The 15,458-nt window shown below is 44.2% G+C and overlaps 3 protein-coding genes across 3 annotated transcripts in view; 2 read left to right on the top strand and 1 right to left on the bottom strand.

Annotated features, from left to right (window-relative positions):
• Positions 1–15,458, top strand: part of KEL (Kell metallo-endopeptidase (Kell blood group)) — a 193,693-nt gene that overhangs the window by 128,896 nt on the left and 49,339 nt on the right. The window lies entirely within an intron of this gene.
• Positions 237–3,648, bottom strand: OR6V1 (olfactory receptor family 6 subfamily V member 1). Its single transcript, XM_015244210.3, has 2 exons — positions 3,608–3,648; positions 237–1,225 (listed from the first exon to the last, which is right to left on the bottom strand). The coding sequence occupies exons 1-2, from the start codon at positions 3,646–3,648 to the stop codon at positions 385–387; spliced, it is 882 nt and encodes a 293-aa protein (XP_015099696.1). The 3' UTR covers positions 237–384.
• On the top strand, positions 11,048–11,992 carry OR9A2 (olfactory receptor family 9 subfamily A member 2). Its single transcript, XM_006210051.3, has one exon. The coding sequence runs from the start codon at positions 11,048–11,050 to the stop codon at positions 11,990–11,992; it is 945 nt and encodes a 314-aa protein (XP_006210113.1).

The raw sequence follows: 15,458 nt of genomic DNA on the forward strand, positions 1-15,458 counted from the left end.
GTGCACACAGCAGTGGGGCACACACACACGCACACACACACACTGGGCGCTAGATAACATCTCTTTATCAGAGAAAACATCCAGGCTGCTCTTCCTTGAAGGGGAAGCCCATGCACTTCCCTTTATGAAAAGCCACACCCTTGGCTCCCAGGCTCTGGGCTACTTTCTGAGTTCTTGTCGCTGCTAGTGGGTGAGGGGAGCAGTTCCACGTGGCCTGTGAGAGCGCTGGGGGAGACAGGGGGCCACCGAGGACTCACTGTGGTTACCACTCACAGGCACAGAGGGAAAAACTGAAAGACACTCGACAGTGGCTGTCCCACCCAGGCCGGTACCCTGCTTCCTCACAGAACTACTTGGCTGAGCCTGGCAGGTCCCTCGGGCTCGTCACAGCGCCTCGTGGGGACGTTTCAGCTTCTGCATCTGCTCTCGTAACACCGCCTTGACGGTCTCGTTGCGGAGGGTGAGGGTGAAGGGATTGAGGGAGGGGGTGAGGATGGATGTCACCAAGGCAGCCGTCTTGTTGACTTCCGCAGAGTGTCCTTTGCCAGGCCTGACATACAGGAAGATGGTGGTACTGTAGCCGATGAAGACCAGGGCGAGGTGAGACCCACACGTGGAGAAAGCCTTCTGGCGTCCGCTGGCAGAGGGAATCCGCAGCACGGTGCTCACGATGTAGCCGTAGGAGACCAGGGTCACCAGGAAGGAGCTGAGGACGAAGGCCAAGGCCATCACAAAGTCCCAGAATTCCAGCAGGCTAGTGTCGGAGCAGGACAGCTGCAGCAGAGGGGCGTTGTCACAGAAGAAGTGGTTAATGATGTTGCCGTGGCAGTAATTGAGATGAGCTCGGGAGAGGACAGTGGGTACCATGGCCAGGAAGGGAGCTGCCCAGGCAGCCCCCGCTAGCCGGGCACACACAGCCCCGCTCATCAAAGTGCCGTAGCGCAGTGGGTGGCAGACAGCCACAAAGCGGTCAAGGGCCATGTCGGACAGGATGAGGAAGGAGGTGGAGCCGAGGGAGAAGTAGAAGTAGAACTGGACCATGCAGCCGGTGAAGGAGATGACCTTGTGGGGAGCCAGCAGGCCGGACAGCATCCTGGGCACGGCAGTCATGGTCACCAAGATCTCCAGCAGGGAAAAATTGCCCAGGAAGAAGTACATGGGAGTGTGGAGGTGGCTGTCAGCAATGACCTGCAGCTGGCAGGGGTGGACAGGGGCTTGTGCACAGCTGGAATGGGATGGCCGTGCTGGGTGAGAGGCTCCGCAAGCTACAGCATCTTCAAACCCTATGCTAATTTCCTAATTAAAGGCTTACCCTGTGTCATCACAGAGCCCAGGGCAGCAACACTGATGTGGGGCTGGAATGTGGGGAAGGATCCTTCTTGAGACCAGAGGGGAAAGGTGCTGTTTCTGTGCCTTCTTTCCCGAGGATGAGAGTTCTTGGTTCTCTTGCTCGCCCTTGGTTGCTTGATAGGGTTTAGAGCTGAGCTTATCCCAGATGGGAACCAAGACTCCAGCAGAGTGCTCTCTGTGGGAATGACGGGAAAGCAGGGCGCCCTCTGGGAGTTATGAGGCACTGGTGTTACTTGACACAATACTGAGAAGTTTTCTGTTCTGAGGAAGTAGGATTTAATAAAATGAGCTGAAGGAAGAAAGGGAAAGAGACTAGATTATGTCTAAGAAGACAGTGGCTTGGGGATCTGTCTGCTTCCCGGAATAAAAATAACATGATGGAAAAAGCACAGAGGAAAGAGTCCCCATCTGGACTAAAATCATGGCAGCCTGGGTGCATGGCCAGGCTTAGATGCAGAGTTGGTGTTTAGAGATCCAGACCCAGGATTTTGAGACTGGGGAGATAGGGAATGTAGACCCTGGACCACAGCACTGTCTTGTCTGGATTCTCCAAAATGTCGTCTGTAGGAGTTGGGAAATTGAAAGTAAGCTTAAGAGGAGGTGTCTTTCCCTCAGAAGCAGGGCCCCTGAAGGACACATCCTGGACACTGGCCAGACTGAAGGGCTTGTCCCTGACTCCTGTGAGAAGATACACAGCCCGGGGCTGAAGGTGAAGGCAGTCTGGTAGAAGGTCAGGCTCCCAGGTCAACTCTGAGTCACAGTCCTTCATCTCAGAGAAGTTCAGATTTTCCATACGCCCCTACCCCAGGCAGAAATAATGACAAGGAGATATCAAACAAAAGCTTTCCAACAAATACAGTGTGAAATTGGTCCTGAGTCAAAGAACCACAAGGCCTGAAAGGGGTTGGCCAGTCAATCTTTCCATAGGGTCTGAATCTGGGACTGAGTTTTTAGGACAGAGCCATTCATAGTAAAAAAAAAAAAAAAAGACTTTAGATCACTTTGGACAGAAATGGGGGATAATAGGAGAAGGGAGCACATTGCCAGTAGGGAGTGCAGGTGGGCAGACAGGATGGCTGGTCAAAGCAGAGGTGGGGGGTGGCTGGGGGAGGTACAGCTCAGTGCTAGAGCGCATGCTTAGTATAAGATCCTGCGTTCAATCCCCAGTACCTCCATTAAAAAAAAAAAAAGCAGAAGCGGAGGCGGGACATCTTGAGTCCTTATATTTATACCGCTTCTACTTCATTCAATGCAATACCCTGTAATCCATCTTAGTTCATAAGTACAGTGAGCAATTCTTACGGTGTTCACTTCGGATCCTCCTGCGTGTGGTACCCAGAGTCTGACACTGACATATGAGACCCTTAGGAATGGACAAGTGACCCTGGCGCTGCTGGGTGCAAGATCCATACAGCTAAAATGTGTCAAAACTTTATGTTGAGTTCCTGATTAAATACTTACTATTTCTCTCCATGTATCCCAGGGCAGCAGTATGTGTAACTGATGCAGGGCTGGAAGGACAGAATGGGTCTTAACAGGGGAAATCAGATGAGGATGGTTCTCTTGCTGTCCCTTGTTCATGAGGATGAGGGTACTTGGTCTGTCTATCCACCCTTTTCTAACTGCAGGAGTCCTGCTGGGTTTCAGAACTGAGCTGGGCTGGGTGGAAAACTGTAGGGTCCAGCAAGGCACTCTTTGTAGGAATGACAAAGGACGGCAAGGAGCCCCCTGGGGGCTTGTATATACAGATGTTATGCTTAAACTGACACCCAGAGGCAGGGAGGAAAGGTCCAGCCTGTGTCTCCAGAAGCACAGAAATAATGGTGTGTGTGTGTGTGTGTGTGTGTGTGTGTGTGTGTGTGTGTGTGTGTGTCTGTGTGTGTGTGTGTGTGTTGAGGGATTGAAGGTAGATCTGGGTTTGAAATCTGGCATTTATATAGTACTTGTTCATCAAGGATTCGCTGAATAAATACACCCCAGTTTCTTCATGTGTGAAATGGGGCTTAGAGTGCCCCTCCACCAGGTTGTTTTCAGAACTAAATGAGACATTGTATGGAAAGCCCTAGTATAAATCTACCTGGAACACAGAACGTGGACATACCTGTCTTCCTTTTCACAAAGAAAAGTTTCTATTCCCTTAAGAGGCGTTTGCAATAAGTTACAGAAAAAGTTGATATAACTTGGACAAAGAGACGTATGTTTGGGGAAAAGTCTGGGAGTTCCTTGTCACACTGTGTCATCCATCGGGGTTACTTACATCCCCTTCTCCTCCTCTTCTGTTCTCTTTTGTTCCCCCATTCCCACACCCACACCACGGCCAGATTCTGCTAACCTCAGTTTCTCTACTTACTCTAATTAGTCTTCTGATTCATTCCAATGTTATCTTTATCCTTCACCTGACCTTGTTACTGGGAAGAAGGGAATAAAAGTTACCTTGGTTCTTGGCCACTTGAAAAATACGAATTTCTAACAGGAGACAATGTGACATACACAGAAGATTTCATTAGTGAAATAAAAAGGGTAGTAAAATATAGTACACCCCCAAGAACTGGGGGCCGGCCAGGCCAGGAGAGGAAAAACGGTGCCTTTGTTTTTCCTGTTTTTATATCCTGGCTTAGGCGCGGTTTCCTGATTGATTGATTTACAGCTCAGGTTCTGGGAGTGCTCAGGCTGACTGACAGCTCCTTGTGCTCAGGCACGCCCGTCGCTTTTACGCGTGTTTTTACCCATGACGCACACAGAGAAACCTACAGGAGGGGCTCAAACTGCAATGTTAATTACATTGTAATGAGCGCTGGGTCACATTAAGCCGGGTCTTTCTGCTGTGCAGTCGCAGTGTTTGATTCTAGCCGGCTTCTTTGCTGGCCTTCATTTTAGAGAAAGTAAGGTTTTGGAGCCCCTCGTCCTGAGCAAGCATGCTGTTATTTTCTGGGTTGCTCCCTCCTCCTTCCTCTCCCCCTGCCTGGCACTCGTGTCTATCTAACTGCCTAACAACCGTACCTCATTTCTCTTCCCCATCAGTACCCCAATGGTGAGCTATATCTTTTGTTAAATATTCAGAATTTATTTAAAAAATATTTTCAACTTCATTGAGGTTAATTTTTATACAAGAAATGCAGCCATTTTAGGTTAAAGTCAAGAAGTATAAACAAACTGATACATGTCTCATCACTGCCACAGCCAAATATTGAAAGCCATTCATACCCAAAAGTTTTCTTTGTGTCCCTTTCATTCACCCCAGCCTCAGGCAGCTTTCTGTGACTATACAGTAGATTTTTCATTTGTTGAGTTTATTAGTGGAATAATACGGTGTTGACTTTGTGTCTGGATTCTTTTGCTTGATATAACTCTGTAGAGACTTAGCCATGATGCTGCTTCCATCCATAGTTCATTCGTTTTCACTGCTGAGTGGTATTCCACTGTATAGATCTATCACCATTCATTTATCCATTCACCTAATGATTGCCATTGGATTGTTTGCAATTTACTGTGAATAAAACTACCATGAAAATATCTGGTTGGTATCTGTTTTCATTTATCTTGGAAAACTATCTAGTAATGGAATTGCAGGTTTGTGTGGTAAGTTATGTTTAGCTGCTGTTGTCTGTACCACTGTGCATTCCCACCAGCAATGTACGAGAGTTCCTATTGCTCCTCTTCACCACCAACATACAGTGTGGACAAAATCAACTGAAGATACATGCTTGAGCCTGTGTCTGAATTTTCTATCATATTTTTCTGGTCTACATGTCCATTGATTTACATATTATATCAGTAACATTCTGCCTTGATTATTGTAGCTTTATAGTAAATCTTGCTGTGTTCATTCTTTTTTTCAAAATTATTTTGGGTATTCTAGGTCCTTCACATTTGCATAGGAATCTTAGAGTCATCCTTTACATGTTTAAAACAAAAAGAGTTTCCTGGGAATTTGATTAAAATTATATTGAATCTATAGACTAGTTTGTAAAGAATTGAGATTCTAACAAAATTGTTCTGATTTATGAATTGAAGTATTTCTTCACCTATTTGGGTCCTCTTTAGCCTCTCTCAGCAATATTTTACAATTTTAAGTGTATAGGTCATACGCATCGTTTGTGAAATATGTCTCTTAGTTTTTTATGCTTTTGGATGTCATTGTAAATTATATTTTATATGTTTTATTTCCATTTCCAATATTCATTGCTAGCATAGAGCAATAAATACATTTTTGTGTATTGAGCTTTATCTTATGACCCTGATAATCACTTATTGGTTCTATAGCTTTTTTGTGGACGTTTTAAGATCTTGTACACATAGAATTGTGTCCCTGTGAATAAATAATTTCATTTCTTTATTTCCTAATTGTATGCTTTTCATTTCATTTTCTTGCTGTATTGCATTAGCTAGAACTTCCAGTACAATGTTGAGTAGATGTGGTGAGAGCAGATATCTTTGTCTTGTTCCCAGTCTTACGGGAAAACATTGTATCTCATCATTAGATTTCATACTATCACTATCACTTTGGTTAGATGTTATTTTCTTTTTAAAAAATTTTTCCTTATTTATTTGTTTTTCCCTTAATGGAAGTGCTGGGGATTAAACCCAGGACCTTGTGCATGCAAAGCGCGTGCAGTACCACTGAGGTATACTCCCCAGCCCTCCCCATTTTCAATGTGGGGAAGATTCCTTTTGTTCCTAGTTTGATGAGAGGTTTTAATCAATAATTGCTAATTTTTTTAAGTGTCTTTTCTGCACCTGTTGAAGTGATTTTGTGGTTTTTCTCTTTACTTCTGTGAACATGGTGATTTATATTGATTAATCTCGTAATACAAACCAATGTGGCATTTCAGGAATAAAATCACCACTCTGTTATTGCATATTATTCTCTTTACATATTGCTAAATTTGAGTTTCTAATATTTTTATGAAGGATTTTTGCATCTATGTTCATGAGGAATATTGGTTTATTTTCTTGTGATGTCTTTGGTACTTAGTTCTGGATTTATTAGATGAATGAGGCAGTGTTCCCTTTTCCTGTTTGCTAGAAGATTTTGCAAAGGACTGGTGTTATTTCTTCTGTAAATATTTGGTAGAATCCACCAGTAAACCCATCTGAACCTGCAGTTGTTCTGCGTGGAGATGTTTTTAAATATGAATTCATTTACTGAACATATTTAGGAATCAGTTATTCAACTTCTTTTGAGTTAGTTTTGGTAATTTTTAATCATAAAAAATATTTTCCATTTCATCAGGTTTCTCAATTGAGTTTTCTCTTAAGATATCTTATTTTTGTTGCCTTCAATTTAAAATTAAAATAAAATTCCGATTATATCTTGGATTCGTAGTGGATCAGGAAATCAATGGCTCTCTATCATAGTTGTGTGCAAATCAATCAAAAATCTATAGAGTATGAAATTCTACAAAAATTTATTCTAAATATAGAGAAATGTTTCCTTTCTCCCCACCCATCTTCTCTGGGAAATTCTGCAGTCACTCCCTGCAAAAGTGGGGTGACAGGTGTGACATGACTTGGCCAGTCACTGTGAGAAAGCGCAGCAGAGAAGCAGTGAGTGGACTGAGGAAAAGGGCTGTGGAGTGATTAGAGGGACTATGGAGACACCTGTTTCAGTGGGACAGCAGGAACAGACTTCTGAGCAACTGCTCCATCATTTGACAGGAGAAGCAATATGAGCAGCACGAGCAAGAGCATCCAGAAATGACAGCAGAGCTAAAGAAAACTTTCAGTGGGATTGACTGAGCATAGATAAATCATAGCAAACCCTGAAACACAGCAGACAATGTTTTCCCCAGTGCTTGAGATGGAAGATTCTCTTTAGCTTCATATTACAGAAAATAGTTCCATAGCTTGCCTGAAAAGGAAAAAGGAGAAGGGAAAGGACTGAAAATTCAGGTCTGGTTGCATGCTAGTAGTCCTCCTAAACACTGGATAAGGAGTAGTGTAGTGTGGCAGAAGAAGGCTCTTTCTGTTCCAGCAAATGCATTCAAAACCTCCAGCGCTGTGTGGCATTCTGACTGGTCACTTCCCTGCTCTTCAGTTTCCTCACTGGTAAAATAAAAATTACTAAAAACCAGTTAATATGTAAAACAAATATTTAGTCTTCTTATTGCATTAACCTTTAACAAAGGAGTTCTAAAACTTCACTTCTTGTTTGTGCTATAGTCTAATTTTTCTTACACGTATAAATACTTCTGTTTGAGTATTTTTAGGGGAATAAATCTTCATTGTCTAAAAAAAATCTATAGAGTATAAATTGATGCCAGTAAAAAGAAACAGGTACGTCTAACTTTTGAACTAGAAATTCCAATGCTCTGGATTTATTCCATATGTTTAAGTACGTATGGACTTATACATGTCTAAGATATCTGTAGCATCATTTTCATAATAAAAATAGAAGCAACAACAAAAATTGATCAATAGACAGTTGCTAAGTAAAATAGGACATTCATAAAATGGAATGCTATGCAAAAAAGGAATTGGGGCATTATGTTTTGATATGAGATAGTGTATTTTATATACTGTTAAGTGACAAAGTCATGATTGTAAAACAGATTTTCACAGCATTTTCTTTATTTTATTTTATTAAAAAATTTTTTCTTGAAGTACAATGTTGTGTTAGTTTCTAGTGTGCTGAATAGTGATTCACTTCTATATATATATATATATGTATATGTGTATGTGTATGTATATATTCTTTTTCATTAAAGATTACCACAAGTTGTTGAATATAATTCCCTGTGCTTTACAGTAGGACATTGTTTATTGATTCTCACAGCATTTTCTTTAAAAGACTATTTAGGAACCTGCTTAGGAAATTTTTCATCAGTTACATGGTAGTCTGATTTGGCTCGGGCACTTTGAGGAACGCAAGGAAGATTATTCTCAATTTATACCCTTTTGTACCAATTGACATTCTTGGATTAATGAAGGTACTTAAAATGAAATCCAAAATCTAGATAAATGCTTTGTGTTCTGTCTCACTCCAGCACCAAACAGTTCATGTCCTGTCAGTTGGCCCAGGCTGTAATACGAGTGCCTGCCTTAGGCTGTCCGTATGCCCTTCCTGCACGGAAGCGCCCTGCGGGTGATCTGGGGCCAGCCACAGAGGTTAAGGGTGGCAAGAATCTTGCTTGAAAGCAGACAGGTGCCCAGGTGTGAGAAGGTGGACCCTGAGGCCAGAGCAGAGAGAGGATTCGATTTAGGGGTGGGACCTCTCCACGGGGTTCTGGGGAGTCGACAGGGTTAGGACCAGAAGTGGCTGTAAAGTGAGTGAAGGGGAAATCAGACTTTGTGGGGGATTTCTGGCCTCTTTAACAGAGGCCAGAATGCAGGCTTTTTTTTTTTTTTTTTTTTGGATACTGGTGTGTGTTTTAGAGGTCAGTTGTGGAGTTGCTGTTAGCGGGTGAGGGAGCTGATTTTGGCTCCATTATCTAAGGGAGTCCTGGGAAGAGCTCAGCAGCAAGAGCAGGAGGAGTGACCTGCTTAGAGGGGAGACATCTTCTGGAACCTGGACTTGGGGCCTTTGAGACGACAGCCTTGGTATTGAGAAGCCTCTGGTGAGATTTCAGGTTTCCCATTAAACAAAAAGTTTTCAAAGTTCTGAAACTTAATTAATCAAAAGTGGGAGTAACTAGAAGTTTGTTCTGCTCCCTGCAGACTGATTGCTGAGGGATGCCCCGGCCTGGGGCTAATTAAGAACAGGGACCTCAGTGACTAGGTCCCCTTGGGAAGGAGGGGAGTTGGAAGGAGAGAGAGACCCTTAGCTCCCCACAGCACTATTGTTTCCGGACTTCCCCCTAAGTTCCTGAAGGCAGTTCCTTCCTCACCATGAGAGGAGGCGGCAGCAAGGTGCTGTGACCCCTGTGCGTGGCTCAGCGGTGCCCAGACAGGAGCAGCCTTGGCCGAGCCCTGGAGGGCATGGGACGTGGTGGAGCAGCCCTTCCGCAGAGGTGCGCGTCTTTTCAGGGGTCCCGTCTTCAAAGGAAGGAGTAGGGGAGGATGAGGATGGGGAGTTGCAGGCTCGGCTGCCTTCTAGAAGGACACCTACAGCCTGGAGAGCGGGCTGGGGGGCAGCAGAGAGAGTGGGCTCATCCCCAAAGCCCCCCGCACACAGAGAGCAGATGCAGCTCCTCTGCCCCAGGGCTCGGGCCAGGCCCAGCTCCCCGAGTCAGTCAGGAGCCTCCTCTCTCCCGTGCGTTCATCTGGGGGTGGTGATGCAGGAATTGTGGAAAAGCTGGGCACCGAGCGCTTCCAACCGTTCTGTCCTTGAAGCCAGATTGCCCTGAAGTAAAAGATGCACAGAGATATTGAGGCAGTTGCCTCAGGAAGGGAGGAAGGAGGGGAAAATAGTAATGTGATGCAGGAAGGAAACCAGGCAGATTAGGACGAAGGGCGTATGGCCCACTAGCCTTGGCCAGGATTTAGTAATATTTAATCATGTATTATATATTCACACACCCTTCACCTACTAAAAGAATTTCACCACTGGTTACTTGTCTCAGCATGGTTTATTGATATTTATATGTAATATACATGTATATATCGAAGGTATGTCTTTGCTTTCATGGAGTTTATATTCCAGTATCACACATGAAAAATGAATAAATAAAATTAAATTTCCTTTCCCTTTTCCTTGAAGTATTTTTCTATGGCATGATTAGCGAACCAACATCTTAAATATTTTACTCACCTGTTTATGTGTGGAATAAACTCCATCCACTCCTTGAATATAAGCTCCACGGTGCAGGGACCTTTGTTTTTTTTCTATTCACTGCTGCATTTGTTCCATGTTCCATTAAGGACATGACATAGAAAATTAAACATTAACATAATGCCAGGTAACAGTAAGTGCTATGAGGAAAACTAAAATCCAGGAATGAACCTGTCTTTCCTGTTTCGGGGACGGTGATTGGAAAGAGTCCTTAGAGGAGATGACATTAGCTTGTGGGATGGGTGAAGCGAGCAGCAGATATCCAGGCATCCTGGGCAGCTGAGAGCCTTGGATCTAAACGTGTCAATGCCAGACCCCATCCTTCCCTCCTGCCAAGATTTGGAAAGCAGCTGCGCTGGGTTAGGGATGAGTGAGTCTATCTGGAAAAGCACCCCAAACTCCAGAGGCCCGTTTGGAGCCCTCGCTGCTCTGTAATATGGGGATTTTAAAATCTGGGAAAAGCAAGGTTATTGCCCTTAGACCCCCGGACTCTTTTCTGCTGACCCCAAGGTGGGTTTATGTAGAACCAATAAGAATGAGGGGTGAGGTTCGAAGTTCCATCCTTTGGGCATCATCTGAAATGCCATTATGTCCTCTGTTACACTTAGCCTAAGAGGAGAGGGCAACCCCAGGACCTGAGGGCCTGACTCAGCATCGAATGTGGCCTGTTTCAGAAGCCCTAACCTTTGTCCCCTGTGAGAAAGCACGTTACTGGGGGAAAAGACAAGGGAGGTTTTCTTCTCACAAGTAAAGACAAAGGTATCTTTACCCCTTCCGGGCAGCTAGCCTGGAGCTGGATGTGAGGTGACAACCTCTGAGTCTGGCTTTGTGCAGAGCAGAGTAATAGGGGTTCCCCCCGGCTCATGAGGTGAGAAATAGCTCTTCATCCTCATCTGTCCTCCTTCTCTCTGGAGAGCAGGGCCAGGTGAGGCAGTGTTTCTTCTCTTCTGATCTCTAGGTTTCACAAGGAGCACAACCAAGGACTGAATGATGAGCAATCACTCAAGTGCCACTGAATTCTGCCTTTTAGGTTTCCCTGGGTCCCAAGAACTCCATCACATTCTTTTTGCTGTATTCTTCTTCTTCTACTCAGTGACACTGATGGGAAACACGGTCATCATCGTGATTGTCTGCGTTGATAAACGTCTGTGGTCCCCCATGTATTTCTTCCTTGGCCACCTCTCTGCCTTGGAGATTCTGATCACGTCCATTATCGTCCCCGTGATGCTCTGGGGGTTGCTGCTCCCTGGGATGCAGACAATATCTCTGACTGCCTGTGTCACCCAGCTCTTCCTGTACCTCGCTGTGGGGACCACAGAGTTTGCATTACTGGGCGCGATGGCCGTGGACCGTTACGTGGCCGTGTGTAACCCTTTGAGGTACAACGTCATCATGAGCAGTCGCACTTGCATCTCGGTGGTAACTGTGTCATGGGTGTTTGGGCTCCTCTCTGAAATCTGGCCAGTCTATGCCATGTTTCAGTTTACCTTCTGCAAATCAAACCTGTTAGACCATTTTTTCTGTGACCGAGGACAGTTGCTCAAACTCTCGTGTGATGACACTCTTTTCACAGAGCTTGTTCTCTTTTTAATGGCTATTTTCATTATCATTGGTTCTCTGGCCCCAACAGTTGTCTCCTACACCTACATCATCTCCACCATCCTCAAGATCCCCACGGCCTCTGGCCGCAGGAAAGCCTTCTCGACTTGTGCCTCCCACTTCATCTTTGTGGTGATCGGCTATGGCAGCTGCTTGTTCCTCTACCTGAAGCCCAGGCAAACCCAGGCAGCCGAGTACAACAAGATAGTCTCCCTGCTGATTTCCGTGTTGACCCCTTTTCTGAACCCTTTCATCTTCACTCTCCGGAATGACAAAGTCAAAGAGGCCCTTGGAGATGGAATGAAACGCTGTTGTCAGCTCCTCAAGGATTAACCCTTCTCCCAGCCAGTCTTAGGTGGGAGAGTCCACATTCTGTATTACGCAGAAACCTTGAGAACACTCATTTCTCTCCTCTTTACCATTATCATCACTAGAAGAATCAAATAGTGGTGAACGACTTCGGATCAAGCCATGGACATAGAGAAGGCAGGTAAAAATGAAACCCACTCTCCACTCACTAGAATCTTGTAGCCTTAGTTTTTGTTTGCTTCCACTGTTGAACTCAAAGAACCATATTCTTGTGATGTGGGCATGACTGTTTGGCAGTGTAATTATAGGAATTTCATTTTGTTCAAGGAAGGGCTTTGGAGGTAGGAGTTTACTGAAATGATAAGACTCAGCACATCTTGCCAGCCCTGAATAGGGCAGCTAAGCTGACAAGCAGGGGTTTATGGGGTTACTTAGGGTTCCAAAGAGAACTGTGAGAGGACGCCTTCCTGTTGGTGATGAGACGCGAGAACGCCATGTCTCCTGAGTATGTGTGCTGAATAGGAGCACCGGATGAGCGGGTGAGCGAGCCTGCAACCCAGCTCCTGCTCTGCCAGCCGACCAGCGGGTCCTGGTAGGACTCTCCTGGCCTAGAAAGGGTTGAAGGCTGAACCATAAATACCCTCGCCCCGCTGGTTCATTTCATGAGGTCTATTCTCACTAGAGGAATACCACTGTTTTAATTCACTCACCCAGAGAGGGTACCTTTTTCTAATTTGTAGTAAGGCTATGTGTGTCTTAGGTTTTCCTGGGCTGCTGAAAAATTAGGACAGTGAAGAGAGTCTCACGGTCCTCATGTCCAGTTTCTTTGGTTCTTCTATTTGTCTTCTCCATGCCTCTTGCTCCCTGCCTTGCTTGTCCCCTGTTCACCCACCAACTTCCCTGCTTCTTCCTCTCCCTTTGTCCTCCAGTTCTCTTTTCCTCCTCCTTCCCGTTCCTCCCGTTTCATCAGGAGTGAGACTCAGGAGTGAGGCTGTGACCTGCTACTGCTGACGCACTCCCATCCCTCCCCTCCTCCTCCTCCAAACTTCCCATTCTCCTCCCTCACCTCAGTGATGTCATGTTCCAAACCACCTCTCTGAATGCTCCAGTCATTTTGCTTACTTTGTCAGACAAATACAGGTGGCGTCTAGGTTATGAGGGGAGGAGAGCTCCAGGTGAAGAGACTAATGATTGGAACTTTAAACATCTTTTGTACCAGATTTTCTGTTTGGCCTTTGACTGTGAATAAAGGAATGTACGTTAGTCTATCTGCATTAGTCTACTTTGGCTGCTGTAATAAAGCACTGTATCCTGGGTGACTTAAACAACTGAAATTGACTTGACACAGTTTTAGAGGCCTGAAATCCAAGATCCAGGTTCAGATCAATTCAGTTTCTGTTGAGGGTTCTCTTTGTGGTTTGTAGGTGGCCACCTCCTGTGTGTGGCCGCACGTCACCTTTCCTTGTAGGTTGGATGTGGGGAGAGAGAGTGAGCTCTGTTGTCTCCTTAATAAGAACGTTAATCTCATCCCGTCAGAATCTCACCCTTGCGACCTCAGTTGACCTTAATGACTTCTTTGGAGGCCTGTCTCCCAACACAGCAGCACTGAGGGTTAGGTCTTCAGCATACGACTTCTGGGAGACACAGACATTCAGTCTGTAACGCCATCACTCCGCTCCTGCAGTGCAAACTTACTGTCATCCAAAATGTCTTCTTTATATTCACGCTGGGAGCTGGGAGGCAGATATGGCTGTCCATCCACTGGGGGTTCTGGTTTGCCAAGCTGCAGGTGTCTCCTGTATAAAAATAAACTGAAGTGCCTTATTGTGGGAAAACAAGTCAATATGATGTTTTCGTTTTTTTTAAACTTTTTTTTAATTGAGTAATAGTCATTTTACAATGCTGTGTCAAATTCCAGTGTAGAGTACAATTTTTCAGTTATATATGAACATACATATATTCATTGTCACATTTTTTTTTCTCTGTGAGCTACCACAAGATCTTGTATATATTTCCCTGTGCTATACAGTATAATCTTGTTTATCTATTCTACATTTTAAAATCCCAGTCTGTCCCTTCCCACCCCCCACCCCCTTGGCAACTACAAGTTTGTATTCTATGTCTATGAATCTGCTTCTATTTTCTATTTAGGTTTTTTTTTGTTTTTTTTTTTTTTAGATTCCATATATGAGTGATCTCATATGGTGTTTTTCTTTCTCTTTCTGGCTTACTTCACTTAGAGTGACATTCTCCAGGAACATCAATGTTGCTGCAAATGGTGTTATGTTGTTGGTTTTTATGGCTGAGTAGTATTCCATTGTATAAATGTACCACATCTTCTTTATCCAGTCATCTGTTGATGGACATTTAGGCTGTTTCCATGTCTTGGCTATTGTAAATAGTGCTGCTATGAACATTGGGGTGCAGGTGTCATTTTGAAGTAGAGTTCCTTCTGGATTTATGCCCAGGAGTGGGATTCCTGGGTCAATATGATGTTTTCTTGAGAGCAAGAAAACAAGAAGTTTCCTTGTAGGGGCCTGAGGTGCGGCACGAAACTAAGGTGTTTCCTAAGGGCAAACAATGCTGGTCTCAGAACACTGAGCCCTGCATGAGCAGAACACTGCTCCAGCATGTACACAAAGCCGTTTGCCTAAGGGAGTCACTGAAGTTTCTGTGACGTTAATCGGCCCCCTCACAAGGGGACCAGATGGAGTCATAAAGATGATTAATACTGCTTCGCTATTCTTAGAGCATTGGAGGTTTTGTAGATTGCTATTACTGCACTGAAATGCTCAGAGTTCTTTTCTGCAGCACTATGATAATGAATATGTTGCGAACCAGCCACTCAGGGCTCTTGATCCTTAAGATCTTGAGTCCCCTGGTCCCATCTTTGATTCTCTGTCTGTCTTTGTGTTTCTTAAGTTCTGCAGCACCCGTCCATAAGCAGGAACCTTTGCTGCGATGGACGCAACAGCTTATGCCCACCCTCCACCACTGTATACACACTATGAAACCTTAGTGGTTTTTCATTCCACTTAATTTTTTCTCTCTACTCCTCACAGCTGAATACAGACATAATGAATATAGGTGTCTAAAAATAAATACTAATTCTAGACTTTTATTTAACTCCTTATTCACATGTGATTACCATACTGCACAATAATTCTTATGTATACTTTGAGGTATGTCAGATTGAATATGTTGCAATTTTTACTTCATAGAAACATTGACCTCTGTTCATATATTCTTTGTGTTAGTGGTATGGTCATAAGTAAAGATAAAAACAAAACTAGAAAGAATACCATTTCCAACCAGGCAAGTTTTTAATATTCTTTCTTATTGAAAATTTGTTTGATGCAAGTAAAATGCTTACCTATATAGATATCTGTTACATATCTCGAATAAGACATTTACATTTTCTGTTTTATTTCCTATAGATTTTCCTCTATATCCAGACTTAATATGCATAACTATTGGTTTATATGATATA

The sequence above is a fragment of the Vicugna pacos genome, chromosome 7 (genome assembly GCF_048564905.1).
Source record: "Vicugna pacos chromosome 7, VicPac4, whole genome shotgun sequence".
NCBI lineage: Eukaryota > Metazoa > Chordata > Mammalia > Artiodactyla > Camelidae > Vicugna > Vicugna pacos.

Bases quoted from the DNA above. Each gene is read 5' to 3' on its own strand.
- OR6V1 (XM_015244210.3), bottom strand. From the start codon at position 3,648: ATGGGGGAACAAAAGAGAACAGAAGAGGAGGAGAAGGGGAT. The intron at 1,226-3,607 runs GTAAGTAACCCC...ATCCCATTCCAG, and splicing joins GAAGAGGAGGAGAAGGGGAT to CTGTGCACAAGCCCCTGTCC.
- OR9A2 (XM_006210051.3), top strand. From the start codon at position 11,048: ATGATGAGCAATCACTCAAGTGCCACTGAATTCTGCCTTTTAGGTTTC.